Below are 17,535 nucleotides of genomic sequence, written 5' to 3'. Positions count from 1 at the left end.
GATCCACTCTCGCTCGCCTTCAGAAAACGCAATGGTCGATCTAGACAGTCGCTTGATATCGTCTGATATTATCGTCTACCAGCTGTAGCAGCTCTGATTTTCGCGCCTCGTCTACCCAACTGCCTCTGATGCTGTTCTCCGCAATGGTTCTCCACTCTTCGATGGACAAGTTGAAGGATTCTTGGACTGCGCAATAGTTGTCCAGTATAAATCCTCCAAAGTAAGCAGGGTCATCACTGTTTATGGAGAACTTGACGCCTGCATCCAAGAATTTTCGGATTGGCACCTGTGCGACGCTGTCGAAGCAGCATAGTTTCACATTTGACACCGGGCAGACAGTCAGTAGAATCTCGTCCATCGCGACGCGCGCCATCAAGCGAGGATCATCGATCAGCGTGACTCCGTGGTCGATTCGTTGGACTTTATAGGTGTCTAACGCCGCACCGATATAGGAAGGATCTCCTTCCTCGCCAGCATGAGCCGTCCTCCGGATCCCCATCGATTGTGCTGATGCATATATGTCTCGAAACATGTCCTTGGGAGGACCAACCTCGGAAGACGAACAGCCAATGCCATGAACAACCCCAGACTCAAAGTCCCCTCGCTCCAAAGCCTGGGTGAAGACCCGCTGGGCATCGTCCACGGGAAGATGCTTCACAAAGCACAGGATCAGCCTCGTCGTCATGCCAAACTCCCGTTCCGCTCGCCGGCATGCAGCAGTGAAGCCTGACACGACAGTATCATACGGCACACCGCGGTTGACATGTTCCTGCGAGTCAAAGAAGACCTCTGCATGATGGACGCCGTCGGCGTGCGCATGCTGGAAATATTCCCACGCCAGATCCTCGAAGTCTGATTGCTTTCGGAGGACCGACATGCCAATGAAATAGAAGCTCAGAAAATCATCCAACGAGGTGAAGTGCTTGTAGCGCTCACTGAGCGCCTCTGGCGACGCATACTCCGGACGCTGTTCAGGATCTGGAAGCTTCACCGAGTTGCGGGCTGCCAGCTCAAAGACCAGCTTGGGAGTCAGGCAGCCTTCAAGATGGACATGATGCTCACATTTGGGCAGACGCTGCAAGAATTCGTGCAGGGGACTTTGACACATTATTTGCAGAGAAAAATAGCAACAGAAACGGATAAAAAAGAATGACAGAAGGGGAATATTATTTAAACTTAACCAACGCAAATGAATCGGGACTTCTACTCTGCAGTCCCTCAGGTGTCAATCTTTATATGCTCCACAGACAAGGCTCCCATGCCTGTGGATCCTCGTTATCAGATACGTATCGTCCCCTGGGTCTGCAACGAAGAAAGGACTTTCTTTGGTTCAGCAGGGGTAAGGAGCTGACAGCCCCGCCGAAGACTGCAGTGCAGAATTCAAGGCTGTTTGGTTCAGCTCCTCCGTCGGGGAGTTCCGATAGAGATCCTCTCGGTTAGCTCCGGCAAGCGACGTCACTTGTTGACTTTAATGTCACAGCAGAATTATCAAGTTATCATTGTCGATGGCTCTAAAAAGATATCAAACCCAAGGCGCATTATCCTTACAATTGTTTTGACAGCTGGTAACGGAATTGCGCAGTACATTCGTACAGATGATCCAAATTTATTTACTCTTAAACAGTATATGTTATTGAATTCTCTTGTTCCACACGCTGGTGAATCTTGACATGAATCCAAATTGGTCCTAATAGACAATTATGTTTCGTGTCCCATGCCCTACACCTGCTGCGAGATCCCCGGCCAAACCTGGTGGACAAAAGCTACTAGATCCTCCGCCAAGTCCTGAGGCCGTTCCAGCGCAGCAAAATGACCGCCCTAGAAATGAAGTCATCAAAATCAGCAAGAGGAAAATGAGAAAAAAAAAAAGAAGAAGATCTACAAACCTTCTCATGTTGTCTCCAGAAGATCAGATTCCCCGTCGTTTCGACCCAAGATCTGGGCGCTGGCAGCAACTCCTTCGGGAAGTAGGAGAAACCAAACGGCTTGCGGATATACCATCTCGGGTCCATGGTGGCAGGCACTTCAGGGGGTGGGAAATTCTGAAAACAGCGTTACTACAGAGAAAGAAAGAAGGGATATCTGAAAGACAGCACATACCTCGCGGTAGGGATAGATTGCTCTGGGAAACGTCTCTGTGAGCCAGTACAACGACACAGATTCCAAGATGGTCTCTAATGGGAGAGGATCATCGACCCAGTCGAGGAACTTTTCTCCAATCCTGCAAAGTCAACTTGGTCAGCAAGCAGTCAAAGATGAAGACGGCGTTTCGAACTCCTTCAGTCTTCGGTTCTTTCGACGTACCAAGCTAGCAATGCGACTGGATTGGTCGAGACGACATGGCCAATCGTGCTTGGTCGAGTGCCGTGCTCCATACTGTAGGCTGCGCCATGAGAGGTGAACCATTGCATTCGAGCTAGGCCTTGTTGTTCGATATCTGAAAGGGAGGCGTCCGATACGTTGGGTGGCTTCTTCGTCGGGCAGAAGTTCACTTGGGTGATCAGCTTCAATACAAAGACAACAGAGGCAGACGTTCACATACAATGTACCGCTGTTGGTATCAAAGTCATCATTAGCATTGAAAGTCCAGAAAAGAAGGAACAAGATGAAGTCTGTTCCTGGGAAAGTACGTGCCTTTGCAGGACTCGTAATCCACTGCCAATACTCGACCAATTCTGGAGCCAATATCACCACCTTGTGCCACATAACCGCTTTCAAACCCCAGATTGATCATCAACTGGTTGATAACCCGCGCGACATCCGCGGTACGGAAATTCTTATCAAGTGGCGGGCCTGACGAGAATGTGTAGCCGGGGAGCGACGGGACGACGAAATGGTATGGCAAGGTGCTGGGGTCATACTTGTCGCGGAACAGTGATAAAAGAGGCAGAAACTCGAGAAAATGTCCTATAGTCCAGGGGAAACGTACATCAGCAAGAGACGACAGAAGTAAGTTGGGAGAATTACCCGGCCACCCATGGAGGAGAACAACAGGCACGGCGTCGGTTTTCTCAGAGAACAGGGCCACAAAGTGAATTTTCAGCCCCTCAATTTCATACGTAAACTGAGGGAAACTGTTTATTCGCGTCTCAACAGCTCTCCTGGTTTGCAGCATCAGCTGTGAATTTTATCCACGTGGGCCCCAGCCGTAAGGAAGGTATGTACCAGTCAAACTCCTTCCATTGCTCCTTGGCGGAAGAAAGCCATTCGGTGGTGATCCCGTATTTACGGTCCTGCTGTAGTCCTTCGTACGTTTGAGGCGCGATCTTCGAGAGCCTCACCAGAGTCTGCATCTCTTTGATCTGTTCATCTCCTACGGAGATGGTGAACGGAGTGGGGGCATGTTTTGCTCCTGAAGGAACAGTACCAAATTGTAGAGCCATATTTGCCATGGATTGAGATAGAGAATAGGCTAATGCTATTGATTTTCTGCAGATAGTGCATGTCCGTTATGATTGTCGACAGGACGTTCAGTTTAGATATATATTTGCACCTAACTACCTAGGTTAAACTATACCCGAGGCTGACAGGCTCAAGCCCTACTCTGCTCTATTGACGAACTCCTCCGCTGCGCGGACGCGGGGTAATTAATCAATTAATAATACAGTGAATCGTGACTCACGACAAGGGGTTAATTTTAGCTGAGCTCGTTTATAGGAGCTTCAGGATTCGAGGCAGCAACCATCTGTTGGGCCTTGAATCAGACCCGAAATTAATTCTTTTTGTTTGACGCAAATAGACAGTCATCGAGATGTAGATCTGTATCCTAGTATGTGTATAATGGATGGAGTTGTGGATTGATAATCTGATCTGATCTGGAAACTGGGGTTCCGACGTCATCGATAATTCGGGCATAGCACCATCTCCGATAAGATTACAGTAAATCGACCCAAATTATGGAAATTTCCGCTCTGACCTCATTCCCCACATCGTGACTCTCGTATCCCCGTGAACAATTCTCCGAAAAGACGATAAACTGAATATTTCGGCCAGACTGTTGGGGTTACATACCAGATTGGTCTTTCGTTGGTTCTTACCATCCCCGCCATATAGTCTTCCCCGCGTCTGTCGCAAATTTTATCGCTGCCCTGACTCCGCATAAGCTCGCATCAACCGCAGTCAGGTTATCTTTACAGGCTTAATCAGGGTTTGGCTCGACAAGGCACTTTGTGGGCCTCACGGCTCACCATAGTCGCGAGTTTGCGGTCCTCGTTTGCCCCCGTTGCAGGCCGCTATCGGCGCATCTTCAACCGCTGCTTCGCGACCATGGCGGCCCGGTCAACGCGTATCCTGCCTGTCCACCGACTGAGGAAAGCTCCTGACAACCAGTCCATTGCAGAATGGTGGGCGACTGAAAGCAGTCGAGGGAGTCCGGAAGCGGCCGCTGTTGCTGAAGCCGCCGAGGCGTTGCGGACCAGCGATATACCGGTGGGATTTCCAACGGAGACGGTATACGGGCTTGGGGCAGATGCGACACGGAGTTCTGCCGTGCAGGGGATATATAAAGCGAAACAGAGACCGTCAGATAATCCATTGATTGTCCACGTCGACTCTCTTGACATGATCCACCGGCTATTGAACCCGAAACAAGCAAACGGTGCAGCGACCACTGAACCCAACTTAATCCCGCCCATTTATCAGCCCCTGATAGAGCGATTCTGGCCCGGTCCTTTAACGATCCTCCTCCCCAATCCTCCAGACTCTATTCTCGCCAAGGAAGTCACGGCGAATTTGACCACCTTTGGCGTCCGGATGCCAGCGTCGGATTTTGCGCGCCTCCTCATTCACGTTGCGGACAGACCGCTTGCTGCTCCCTCTGCAAACGCCTCGACGAAACCGTCCCCAACGACCGCACAACACGTGTACCATGACCTTCAAGGTCGGATCGATCTTATCCTTGATGGCGGGCCTTGTGGCGTGGGAGTGGAGAGCACTGTCGTGGACGGGTTGTCGGATCCTCCCGCTGTGCTCAGACCTGGTGGGATCGGGATTGAGGAGTTGCGTTCTTGCCCAGGCTGGGAGAACGTGAAAATAGGATACCGTGACGGCTCATTGCACGCGGGGGAAGTTCCGCGAGCACCGGGGATGAAGTATAGGCACTATTCGCCCAAGGCACGGGTAGTCCTTTTTGAGCCGGGTTCAAATCTGGCATCAATTGCGCAGTGTGTGCGGGATGACCTCAAGAATCCTGCTACTGGCCTGCACAGCATCGGCATCGTCCGGACCAGACATTGGATTCCTGGACTAGGATTAGCCACGGAGGAGCAGCTCTCCCATGCGCACAAGCAAGAACTATCCTCTCCTCAAAAGGAGAGTGTAAAACAAGACGTTGCAGAGTCCGCCGCCCTCACCCCACTCTCATTCAAACTCACGATCGACAAAGACAAAACGAAGACAGTATACGACCTCTCCCTCGGAGCAAACACCGACTCCATCGCGCGCGGGCTATTTGCTGCCCTCCGCACCCTGGACGCATTGAACGTCGACATCATCTACATCGAGGGAATCCCCGATAATGAGGGGGACCTTGCAGCAGCTGTGATGAATAGACTTAGAAAGGCGGCTGAGGTGGAGGTTAAGATATAGACATATATAGAGATAGATTTGTTGATTTAATTTACGGAATCTTCTCACACTCTTCTCTGTTCTTGCTATCTCTAGAATTTTGCATGCATGGTCATATCGTCACGGTGGGACAATGGCAATGAATGACAATGACAATACACGTAGATTAAGTAGATAATGGATGGCCTAGCCTAGAGAAATCTAGTATTTTAAGGAAAACAAAAAGGTCTTTGAGCTCGCTCGTCTCTATTATATATAGATTAATAGACAACGAAAAAGAGCCATTCGCAGAACAGCCCAGAAAGAAAGCATCGTTTGATGCAGTTTTCAGCCCTTCATCAGAATCAGAAAACCTATCAACAAGTCAGTCAGCAAACCCTGTTTTTTCTTTCTAAAAGCCCGAAACGACTCGATTCGATTCGATTTCGACTCAATTCGAGTAAGTCAAACTGATAGATGGAGATGGACAAACATACCGCCCCACCAATAATGAACAATCTCTCCTCCTCCTGCTGCACCCATCGGACGATCTTGTGCGCGCTCTGCGAGAGCGCGTTCCGGTTCGTGTTCGGCCCCGCGACGCAGTAGAATTCGAAGATGGGCGTCACCCATGCAAAGGAGCTGGCTGAGCGGGAGACGCTGTAGTGCACCTTTACGTATGTGGTTCGGGCATGGACGCTGTCGTGGAGCGCGTTGTAGGTTGATATCAGTCTGAAAAAAAAAATGTCTCTGGGTTAGAAGAGAATGATGAAAGTTGAGAATGAAAAGGAAGGAATCCTTGGCCATGCTCACCTTCGACGTCGTGCGATGGTTGAAAAATCTGGCTCGTAGCTGGACATGACAAACTGGACGTGCGTCTTGGATTTGTAGATGAAATGACGCAGGACTGTTCCGGGGACAATGTCTGTCGGAGAAGGTCGACCTTTGTCAATAGCTTCCTTGATGATCTTGATACTCCCGTTTTTCTCCATTTGCTGCAGACAGTTAGTAATCGAACCTCTCCTCGAGAATCATAATTCAAGAGGTGGCATACCTCAACCAACGCATTTCGCATCTCTTGCATCTGGAAAAAGCTCTCCTTCTCTGCGCTAATCAAGATAATCGCGACTGACTCGTCCTTCGAGGGACTGTCGTCCGTGGTGCTGCCAGCATCACCACGGAGATCGAGGAAACTGACATACATGTACAGATACCCTGAACTATTAAATCCAGGGAGGCAGACAGGAATCCAACTCTCCCCACCACCGGCCTTCACGCCATCTGCTTCGAATATCATGTTGAACAACAGTTGCAGGTCGCCAGGGTGCAATGAGTGCTTCTTCGGGCGGATCACGCTCACGAGCCGGCCTCCCGCGGCAACCAAGCCGTAAAGCAGGCTGTCCACTCTCGTCTTCAAAAGAGCATTGTTGATAGCCTGTCGATGCGACTTACGGATTTTGAGGCACTCCAGCGCCGAAAGAAGGGTAAACGGTGAGCCCTTGGTGAAAGAATCGGCTAAAGATGAGAGCAGCGTCTCTGTACCCTGCAAAGGTCGCTTCAAATCGGTGGATGGCCGAACCGAAAAAAGACGTGTCAGTGTTGGAAGAGTCAGAGTCGACAGGATCTGCATATACAGCGCATCGAGCTGTAGCCTAATATGATTATCGCTCTCCCAGATCCGGCTGATAGCGACGAGATATAGCGGACCTTTTGTTAAGATCACAAACTTCGTGTCGCCAGCGGTAAAGCTCTTCAACGGGTCGTCTGAATCCTGATAGAAGGAAATGATTGTCTGAATGATACCGATGTAGCTTGATATTAAACCACCGTCGCCATGTCTCGTATATATTGGCTTGCCAGCAGCGGAGAGAATCAGATAGTGTTTGCGCTTTGCCTTCCATCGCTCCAGAAGCAATTCTATAGATGCTTGTCAGCGCAGATCTTCAGCAAGCTGCGTCTACAGTACGAACCCTCATTACGACCGTCTTCTGCCAACTCGCCAATGGGCTCAAACTCCTTAACAAAGTCGTCCTCCCCGTCATCCTCAGGAAACTCTGGAAGACTGAGGACCTCTATCTTCCCCATCTGCTCGTGGTTGGCATCCGCGATGAAATCGCCAAAGATGCTGTCTTCTTCACTTCCCTCTGCATTGGGCATGAAACTTCTGATGCTGGCAGCATCGCCCGCTTCACTCCCCCTAGTACTTGTCAACTGGCTCAGACTGGCCTTGGCTTTTAATCCTCTGCCTAGGAGGGTACGGCCAATGCTGGAAAAAAGGACCTCTTTGGAGCCATCCGAATTAGTCTGACTGCTGATGTCCTTCAAGGACAATGCTGTAGTCGCCTGCGATTGTAAATTCGGCCTTGTCGAGGGCCGTGGGGTTTGAGGAGAGTTGGTGAGCGGATTGTTGTTCTCATTGAGAGTCCCAGGTCGAGGCGGGAGAGGCGGCCGTATTCCTCCAGAGCTCCCGCTGCGGCTCCTCGTGATGGATCCTGGCACCTGGGATACTTGCTGGCCTTCGCAGGCATTGCCAATGTCATTTCCCTGCTCGTGCGCTGCAGTTGAGGGCTCGTTTTCCCGAGCATCCATTCTTCATCATATTGAGGCCATAGACAATGAGGCGGTCAATACTTAATCATGCGACTATTGCTTGGACACCAGTCAATGGCCTTGTGTCGCATATATCAAACACGCTCTGTACCTCTCCAACATGATATCGAATGGATCACTACCGTTTTGCGTAGAGTCGAGGATAGTTCCTCGCGGGGTTGCGTTGACGTCGCGGGAAGGCGGGTTACAGCTTAATTTATTGAAGTCGGAGCTTCAGGCGGTCACTGCGGAGTAGCTCATCGCCCGAGTTGCATGCGTGGCCTTGTCCATACATTTCATTCCCTTTGCGCTCAACAACCCCATACTTTCAGGCAGATCGATCCATATGTCGGAATTACGATGACGTGCAGGTTAGCCGCAATCTCTATCAAGTCGCGACACTTGCATCATGAGCCTTGATCCGGGCGGCTTTCCCAGGGCCACCTCCCCCGCAAGCTCCGACAGCTCTCTGCCTCGTTCACGCATTCGAGGAAATGAAGGTTAGTCTTATTGGAAATTAGGATAGGATAGGGATTGACTTGGGACAATTCTATAAGCTTTAAAAAAGGACAAAAACTATCGCCGGTATGCTTCCACCGTTGAACGAGCGCTGTCGTTGTTCGACACCGCATTGCAAGAATGGGCCGATTACATCTCTTTCCTCAGTCGCCTCCTCAAGGTATGGATGCCTGGTGGATCAATGAATGATGATAATTGACAATTTGATCCCTAGGCCCTTCAATCCCATCCTCCTGAGCTCCCAGTAGTCCCGCACAAGACGCTCGTCGCGAAAAGACTCGCACAATGCTTGAATCCATCTCTTCCCTCAGGAGTGCACCAGAAGGCTTTGGAGGTGTACACATATATCTTCTCCTTGATTAAGGTATCTCTACGATTCTACGTTCGGATCTACTTGTGTCATCGCTGACGTGATAACTATCTTGGATTAGCCAGAAGGTCTTTCTCAGGACCTACTCCTATACTTTCCCGGAGTCGCGCCCACTCTGACTTTCGCCTCTTTGTCTGTGCGACCACTCTTCCTATCGCTGATTGAAACCTACCTCCCAGAGATAGAGCCCGCGGCTATCCGTCCCGCTTTGAAAGCTATCATCCTAGCACTGCTCCCAGGTCTGGAGGAGGAAACGAGTGACGATTTTGAACAGACTCTTCGTATCATCAATAAGTTTCGCGATGTCGCGAGCCAAATGGATACGCGGAGACCTAGCGTGGACGAAGACAGTGGTGGGCAATACTTTTGGCAATGTCTGTTCCTCGCTTCAATAACAAATCCCAGCAGGCGGCTGGGTGTATTAGCGTACCTGAATCGTTACCTGCCGAAACTTGGAATCACAGATGTCAAGGATGCATGGTCAGAGAAGGAGGACGGTCAAGAGATTCCAACGGACTCTATGGCTGTCGCTAATTCCGTTATTTCACCTGAACCTGGTCTGCTCATTCGTTGTTTTGCGACTGGCTTAGCTGATGACCAACTTCTCGTTCAACGGAATTTCCTCGATTTATTGGTGACACACCTCCCACTGCACTCCCCGATTTTGCAATCGAAAATCACGAGAGATGATTTTGAGAAGTTGGTGATAGCTGCTGCCGGGGTCGTCACACGGAGAGACATGAGTCTGAACAGAAGACTCTGGGCATGGTTTCTGGGTCCAGAACCGGCCAGCGTAACAATCGAACAACCGCCCCCGGAATCACCAAAATCAACAGCCGACAAATCAAATATGCCTGCAGCCGATGGCCAGGACCATTCCCAGTCCCAATACTTCAGCAAATTTGGATTGGATCCCCTGGTGCGTGGTATTCTCAAAATGATCAATCGGGAATCCACAGTCCCGTCTGAAAGAAGCCGGCCTCTTCGTATCTCGCTTTCCCTGATGGACCGCTGGGAGGTGGGCGGATTCGTCGTCCCTGCCGTCTTTCTGCCCATTATGCGAAGTGTCCAATCTTATGAATGTGTAGCATCGAAAAGTCAATTTGACGAAGTGTTTAGGAGTGCAAGCGCTTTTTTTGACGGCGTGGAAAGCAGCCTCATCTTTTCCGAGCTTCTTTACCTGGTAGACCTGAGTCTTGATGGTATCGACGCCAGTTTCGAGAAGAAACTGAACGACTTGAAGCTTGCCTACTTCATAATTGCCAATTTCAATGTGCGGGAGGAAGAGATGCTGCTGATACATGTTCCCCTGTTGGTCTTATCGATCCTCGTCAAGACGGGCGAAATAATATCAGAAACCAAGGAATCTCAATTGAGTCCAAGTTCGAGAAAAGCTGCAGTCCAGCAGTTGATCAAGCTTCTGAATCTCTTGGTCGGGTTACTGCCAGAACGAGCTTTCACTAGGAAGGCCGCTGCAGAAAAGCCAGCCACTCAATCTTACCCGATGGAACTTGACGGAGCGGAAGTCCTGAGGAAGGTTCATCATTTCTACGACCAAAGCAAGGAGAGCCTTGATCTTCCTCCTCTTCCATTTACACCAAGAGCCATCGGTGAGCTTATTCTGCGCGAAGCTCAACAGTTATCGATGTCAGCCTTGGGAGTTACGAATAACATTTTGTCCGTCAAAGAAGCCTTGAATCTCCTTATAGCTCTGCTGAAGAAGATCCCAAAGTCTGGGATTCTTCGAGACGGTGCTCTCTATAAGGCCTTCCACGACAGTATAAGTTCCAATGAAGGTGAACTGAATACGTCGACATTTTCAGTCGTTTCATCGATAACCTCGGTAGCAACGACTCTCTACACCGTCCATACCCCTGGTCATTACGTTACCTATGAACAATTGAACGATCTGATACCTGTCCTTGTGCGGCATCTATGGGCCTTCTTGTCCTCGAGAAGCCCAAAATTCCACGTCGAGGCGGTCCGTTGTCTGTGGCTGTTACACTCGGTTTCATGGTCGGATCACCTTGTCGAAGCTGCCATAACCTCGTTAATGATGGAACCCATGTCATCCGGATCTCACTACGTTTCCAACGTGGAAAATGCGGAGAAATTCTTTGTCCTGTGGAACCATAGCCATCACTGGACCTACGACTCTTCCACGATGCGTATAGCTGAAGAGCAGGCTTTGAACGGGAAGACATCAGGGCAAGATCGGTTCTTGTATCAAACATCGTTGCTCGAACGCCCTCTTTTTATCGTTCTGGACTTGCTTTCACAAGATGTCAGTGAGGCTTCACAAAGTGCGCGTGATTGGATTCAAGATCTGCCGTCTATCCAGAAGTAAGTCGACGCCATTCCTTTAAATGCTGTGTATGGCGTGCCTTACTAATGACGGTAAAGGGTCTTGTATATCGTGATCTCAAAACTCGAAGGGCTTTTGGCGCGTGGAACTGCGGAACGTGGACAAACAGACAGAAGCTACGGTTCTGTTTCCCCGGATGATCTTAGAGAGTGCCAATATCTCTTGCAGACGTTGTCTAGAATCCTTTCCTCACTCTCGCATAATGGATGGGTCACGCTCGTTTCTCACCCAGTTTCACCAGTCGAAAAGCCCCGGGATGCCTCGACTTCTGATGGTAAGCCTCTTTTGGATGATGTGGTTGTTCTCAGGCTCATTTTCTTTTCACAGATACCGTGGCGCAGAGAACTTTTCAAACCGCAGTCGCCGATATTGCGCTTGCAGTGCTTAATTCCGGGCCGGGGCCTACGACAAAACTGAACTCGGAAGAAGCGGCGTTGCAGCAAACGGCACTGCTGGTGCTGCGACAACTTTTGATGGGAATCGGTTCCGAGCGAATTGTTGAGTCCGATGTTCACAACACGCTCATAGAGAAATTGTCAGTGGTACTAGATCAGGGAAGCCACATTGTGCAAAGTACCGTCATCGATACCCTTCTTGTCGCGCTGAAAATCCGATTTGCACAGGCTTTTCAACCTCCACCGCCTGCTAACTCGAAACATCGGCGTGCTGGCTCTCGTGACACTATCATGAGCACTTCATTACTGTCGCTGAGCACAGACAAGGTAGATAAAGTACAGCAGACACCTCCCGTACCCCAACCTCCCCCGAAACTTTTGGACTGCCTTCTTAAGGGTATCAGCTCCCCAAACTCACGGGATGCGTTAGACAAGTGGATACTATTGCTTTGTGAAAGCATGCCTCTATACGCCGGGTCCATATTCCAGATCCTCCTCAAGCTCGTGGAATGCTTCTGCAAGGAGATCCGGGCTTCGTTCAACAATCTTCAGGAAGTATTCAAGAAAACAGAGAATTGGTCGAAGGATCGCTCCGAATATGTCACCATCGCTCTGTTGACAGGACTTGAAACGTGCATCGCTACCGCTCATGAGCGTCTGCGCGTTGACGAAGCGAATGCGTCGTCCGTCAGGAGTCCTGACCAGCCCCAAGGATTCTTTGGGAACATGGTATCCGGTGTTTTTAACTCCGAGGGGATGCCAGGACGCAACTCTGCAAATAACAGATTAACAGTTCTTCTTTGCTTCCAAGACGCCGTTCGATTGTGTTTCTCGATTTGGTCCTGGGGTGCCATTAGCAAGGGCGGAGCATCCCTAGACTCGGAATCTGCGGCTTCTTTCCAATATACTTTATTAAGAATGAGGAATCGGTCGCGCCGTTTACTTGAACACCTATTCACTGCCGAAGCGCTTGAATGCCTCGAAACGCTGGTGGAAATGTGGAGCAAATCCAGCCCTGTCGAGACGGGCACGGCAGTTCATATCTTCAACCTCCTTCATACTCTGGACGGAGCTCGGCCGAAAATCACAATTCCAGCAATATTCAATGCCATATACAGCCGGACAAATCCTTCAGCGTTGGATCCAAATCGTAAATCCGCGATGGCATCCAACATTTCGGAATCCGAGTTGGCGGCGTTCTTGGTGACTTATGCCAGGTCGCTCGATGACGACGTGCTCGACGAGATTTGGTCCGACTGTACCACCTTTCTGAAGGATGTCCTTGCAAATCCGTTCCCGCATCGGCAAATCTTGCCGCGTCTCGTTGAATTCGCCGCGATTCTTGGAGCGAAGATGGAGAATACGAACTTTGGTGAGGACCGCCGAATGAGAAAGGAACTTGGTGTATGTACTTCCCCCTTTTCACTGTCTCTTTTGCTGGTACTGATGTTTGGCAGGATTTACTACTGCGTCTTCTTGCCGCTATCTTCACGAGCAAGCCATTAGGCTTGTCCCAGGATTCCGGCTTGGAGAGCACATCGACGTCTCATGCAGGACCCGATGATATGCTTAGCATTTTGGCTGCGTCACTGCCAGCATTTATTACGACCCTTGGCGAGTCTGACCGAATCAGCAATGCTATGACCAGTATCTCCACTAACGTGATAGGACCGTTGTTTCGCTCGCGTCTCTTCCCCAACAATGTCAACAAGAATCTGTTGGCTCTGTTGCAGCAGATGTCCAAAATTTCGGCAGCGTCTAAGCTGTGGAAGAAAGATATCAGCGATGCTTTCAACGACGCTCGATTCTTCGGCTCGCAGATCGATCTCGTCAAGGATGGCTGGATGAGTCTCCTTCGGCAGTGGGTCCTAGTGGATAAGGATCGATTGCCTGAACTGCTGTCCCGTCTCACACCTCCCACCTCTGCTGGAATCATGTTTGGTGTTGGTGCCTCGGCTGCGAGGCTGGAGGCCGATCGTAAAGCGCAGCTAAATCTACGAAGGATCGCTCTCCTTATCCTCTCTGCTGACGACGACCATTTTGCTGCCGAGCTTTCGGGTCTTCTCCAGAAGCTGGAAGATCTTCTTACAGCCACGAATGTATCTTCGCCGTCATCGGTGACGAGGGCGGAAATCTTTATGGTTCTCCGAGCTCTCGTGTTGAAGACGTCTACGACAAATCTGGCGCCTTTCTGGCCTTTGATCAATACGGAGCTACAGGAGGCCATCTGTGCCGTCCCTCAGCATCAACAGTCCGAGCTCTACAACCCTTATTCCATGTTACAAGCGTGCAAGCTTCTCGACACGCTCCTCCTGATGGCTCCCGACGATTTCCAGTTGCAAGAATGGCTCTTCGTGACAGATACGATCGATGCGATCTATCCCCCTGGACGGTGGGAACCAGTCGCTCTCGCAGACGAGGTATCTCAAAGCTTAGGGTCTCGGGATTCGACATCGCCCATACAAGGAGAGCAGAACGATACGCAAGGGGTCAAGCGGCCGTGGTTGTTCTCGGACCGCATCCGCGAGACTGCCAAGGATGAGATCGTCGATCGCGTGCTGAAGCCTTTCTTTGACCGTCTCAGCATTTACGCCTTTGAAAGCACGTACAGCATGGGCGTTCCGGACGTGGAGGCTTGCAGAGATGACCTGCTGGCCGATCTTTTCAATGAGAGTACGATGGCGAGTTGATCGAGCGGACTTCTATTGAGCGGGCTTTTTTGCAACTGTTAGAGTAGTAGATAAATCCTGAGAAATTCAGATAGTAGATACCCGGTGATATATATATTTTATTGTTAGTCTCATTCAAGGTCTAAACTAGCCTCTTTCTGTTACGTTGGTACGCATTTCAGGAATGCTAACACAAAAGCGAATATACAGTAAATTTCCACATTAAATTCTCTATGCCCTTTTTCCCTAAGATATGTCGTTTTGCTGCGCTGAAAGCATTTATTTTCTGCCGTACTCAAGAGTTGCGAATAGTTAATATTACCCGTTCTGGATACACTTCCCCGCCAAGCCTCCGCCTCTGTCCGACAATCGATGTGATCGATCGGGTGACATCTGACATCTCCAGAGCACCCCGTTCGTCATTCCATTCATCCCGCAATCGGCGAAATAAGGGGACATCGTGGGGCAGTTTATTCCCTTCCATTTGAATTTCTTTTGTCACCTGTCTCCTGCTCTGCTTCTAATCGAACAATTCGATATCATTATTATTTATTACAATTGCTACAGCCATGATTCGCCAAACGGTCGTTCCGCTCCTGCGAACCGCAGCCATCTCCACACGTGTCACACGCCCATTCTCGACATCAGCTTCTGTACGAAACAACGTCAGCACAGCCAGCACGGTGCTGCCTCCACGGAAGCCCGTGGGTGCGTTTAGAGGAGGGTTAGTCTTGCATCCCATCCTGCCCGTCAATATAATTTCGATAGCTGATGTATTAATGTTTGTTTGTTTGTTTGCTGCTACAGTTTGTTTGGCTTTCTCCTCGGTTCCGTCACTGCCGGCGTGGCGGTGTATTACTATATTCTTGAGGAGTATAGGGTGTCGAATGAGATGTTGACGGAGGATATTTACGTAGGTGAACCTTACTGTACATATTTGATTGACTAATTCCCTCATTGCCCTGGAAATTTCATGTCTTTTGCTGCTGTGTTTATTTATGTGCAATTGTCGACCTTCGATTGAATCCAGAGCCGCATCTTCTTAAATCACGGCTTTCCCCCCGTTCATACCCTTGTTTGGTTGGCTTCTCGCTTCTTTTTTTTCCTTTCTCTTTCTTTCTTTCTTTCTTTCTTTTCTATGGCGACACATCCCTTCAGATCAAGGACGACAACGCTGACAACAAACCTGGATTGGCGCCCCCTTCCTTCGTTCGGTCGGGGGACGCCGTTTTCCGCATTTTTCTTTCTTTTTTTCCAGGCCCTACAAGCTGCATCGCAACGACTCAATGGGTACATTTCTGAGCTGGAGACGAAGATAGATGAGCTTCAGAAAAAGAAATGAATGTGAATGATGGTGGTTGAAATCAGAAGTCAGTCAGTCTTGATATGCTGTAGGCTGTAGATGCAATTGAGGTATCATGTTCCCTGCGCGTCTATTTCTTTTGTTGGTTTCATTATTTTTTTTCCTTCTTTTTGTTTCTGGGCGCTAGCGAGTATACCAGTGTTTGTTATCTGCTTTACTAAAAAGATTTATGCATGAATTTCTCGTCATTCGACCAGTTGTTCTTCATCTTCATTCTCTGTCTTATCTTTTTTTTTTCTGGGACTCCATTCATTATGTTTGCCAGGGTTTCCGTACGGAGTACACCTTGCAAGGATTGTCTTGACTTTTCCTTGACTGTGAACAGCAGCACTAAAATGAAGCCAACATGCTTCTATTTCTTTCCTACCAAACGTCGCTTGTTGGATGTGTCCGATCTAAACGGATGGGGCTATCTGGTGATATTGACTTCAGGATTACGCTGTACATATCTTCGTAGCTTTCCGGTTAATGCTACTACAAAAAAAAAATCAATAGGCTTGTTGATATTATGAGAACATGGCGGAGTTCTTGTCTCTTATAGCATATAGTGTACGGAGTATATGGAGATGAGTCTTGCAGCATAGGACTGTAAACCAACGTATCTCGACTAGCAATTGAAAAGGTAGCTGATACAGAATCCTTCTTGATCTTCTATGACCACGCAATGTGATATACATATGTAAATATAGTAGTTGTTGTTAATAGAATTGGAGGAGTTCACGTAGATGGTGAGCATGTGATTCACTGCAAACACTGCAAACTGCCATGGGATCTCGAAGGTGTTCCGCGCTGGTTCCAGAATCTCCGCATCACCTTTCACATTGAAACATCAAGCTTAATTTCCATGCCCCTCATTACGAGCTCACGATAACCTTCGTTTTGTTTGCATTCGGAGAAAAAAGAAGATAAATCTCATCGAGCTCGCTGATCGCTCGCTCTCAACATGCCTCTCGTCGAAGTCCTCAACACCTCATCCCACGCCACCCCCGGGTGGACATACGTCCCCGATACGAGCACGAGCACGAGCACGAACTTCGACCCCTCCCAAGCAGTCATCAAGCCCACGACGGGGCGGAAAAGAGGAATCCGCGAGCCTGGCGGCCGGACAGACCTGACGTCGAGACAGGCTACTGCCATCATCCGGCATCTGGCGGAGCTGGATCGCGAGAATCATCGCGATGTGCAGATTCCGATTCCGGCGAAGAAGGATAAGGATGCGCTGAAGGATGGGGCGGGGCGAGGTGTGTATCCATCCGTCGTCTGTTGTCGGATACTATTTTTTGTGATTTACTGACTGATGTCTTCCAGTTTCCCGAGGCAAAACAACCCCCAACGTTCGCCGCATCCTGCAGTCGCAAAAGACATTCCGCAACTACCTAGATGACGAGGAAGCCGCTCTGGCGCAAGCGCAGAATGCTGCTACAGCGACGAGGCTGACCAAGACAGCATCGCGACGAAGCGCAACGCCTGTCGTTTCAAAACCGGAGCAGGCTCGCAAGCAACAGCGGAAGTCTTTGCCACCGTCTACTCCTACTCCTGCTCGCGCTGCTGCTGCCACGCCGACAACACCAGCTGCGAAGGAGAAATCGCAAGAGAAGGAGCAGGAACAGAAGCAGGAACAGGAGCAAGAGCAAGACCAAGAGGAGCCCTATCCCAAAGGCCTAATCAAAACAGAGTGGGACAACGACCCCCTGCTACGGTCGTACATCCCCTCCGCCCCC

General features: G+C 49.7%; 6 protein-coding genes across 6 annotated transcripts; 3 read left to right on the top strand and 3 right to left on the bottom strand.

The window, feature by feature from the left end:
• Nucleotides 1-40: 40 nt before the first annotated feature.
• Nucleotides 41-1,108, bottom strand: VTN77DRAFT_6570 (uncharacterized protein; the record flags this gene model as incomplete). The annotated part of the gene is made up of 1 exon (XM_069422863.1): nucleotides 41-1,108. The coding sequence occupies one exon, from the start codon at nucleotides 1,106-1,108 to the stop codon at nucleotides 41-43; it is 1,068 nt and encodes a 355-aa protein (XP_069281480.1).
• Nucleotides 1,109-1,719: 611 nt separating this feature from the next.
• Nucleotides 1,720-3,383, bottom strand: VTN77DRAFT_6569 (uncharacterized protein; the record flags this gene model as incomplete). Its single annotated transcript, XM_069422861.1, has 8 exons — nucleotides 1,720-1,818; nucleotides 1,887-2,042; nucleotides 2,101-2,221; nucleotides 2,305-2,491; nucleotides 2,543-2,551; nucleotides 2,635-2,907; nucleotides 2,968-3,101; nucleotides 3,166-3,383. 8 exons carry the CDS (start codon nucleotides 3,381-3,383, stop codon nucleotides 1,720-1,722), a joined length of 1,197 nt encoding a protein of 398 aa, XP_069281479.1.
• An 883-nt stretch (nucleotides 3,384-4,266) lies between these two features.
• VTN77DRAFT_6568 (uncharacterized protein) lies at nucleotides 4,267-5,586 on the top strand (the record flags this gene model as incomplete). Its single annotated transcript, XM_069422860.1, has 1 exon — nucleotides 4,267-5,586. One exon carries the CDS (start codon nucleotides 4,267-4,269, stop codon nucleotides 5,584-5,586), a length of 1,320 nt encoding a protein of 439 aa, XP_069281478.1.
• Nucleotides 5,587-5,909: 323 nt separating this feature from the next.
• Nucleotides 5,910-8,133, bottom strand: VTN77DRAFT_6567 (uncharacterized protein; the record flags this gene model as incomplete). Its single annotated transcript, XM_069422859.1, has 5 exons — nucleotides 5,910-5,918; nucleotides 6,042-6,276; nucleotides 6,358-6,539; nucleotides 6,599-7,461; nucleotides 7,515-8,133. The coding sequence occupies 5 exons, from the start codon at nucleotides 8,131-8,133 to the stop codon at nucleotides 5,910-5,912; spliced, it is 1,908 nt and encodes a 635-aa protein (XP_069281477.1).
• Nucleotides 8,134-8,542: 409 nt separating this feature from the next.
• Nucleotides 8,543-14,472, top strand: VTN77DRAFT_6566 (uncharacterized protein; the record flags this gene model as incomplete). The annotated part of the gene is made up of 7 exons (XM_069422858.1): nucleotides 8,543-8,633; nucleotides 8,691-8,812; nucleotides 8,867-9,016; nucleotides 9,084-11,365; nucleotides 11,426-11,661; nucleotides 11,715-13,186; nucleotides 13,240-14,472. The coding sequence occupies 7 exons, from the start codon at nucleotides 8,543-8,545 to the stop codon at nucleotides 14,470-14,472; spliced, it is 5,586 nt and encodes a 1,861-aa protein (XP_069281476.1).
• A 548-nt stretch (nucleotides 14,473-15,020) lies between these two features.
• Nucleotides 15,021-15,793, top strand: VTN77DRAFT_6565 (uncharacterized protein; the record flags this gene model as incomplete). Its single annotated transcript, XM_069422857.1, has 3 exons — nucleotides 15,021-15,175; nucleotides 15,259-15,364; nucleotides 15,710-15,793. The coding sequence occupies 3 exons, from the start codon at nucleotides 15,021-15,023 to the stop codon at nucleotides 15,791-15,793; spliced, it is 345 nt and encodes a 114-aa protein (XP_069281475.1).
• Nucleotides 15,794-17,535: the final 1,742 nt, after the last annotated feature.

This window comes from Rasamsonia byssochlamydoides (assembly GCF_041956645.1).
Source record: "Rasamsonia byssochlamydoides strain NRRL 3658 unplaced genomic scaffold VTN77scaffold_5, whole genome shotgun sequence".
Lineage (NCBI taxonomy): Eukaryota > Fungi > Ascomycota > Eurotiomycetes > Eurotiales > Trichocomaceae > Rasamsonia > Rasamsonia byssochlamydoides.
The sequence above is the reverse complement of the archived record's forward strand: the minus strand, read 5'-3'. Positions and strand labels throughout refer to the sequence as shown.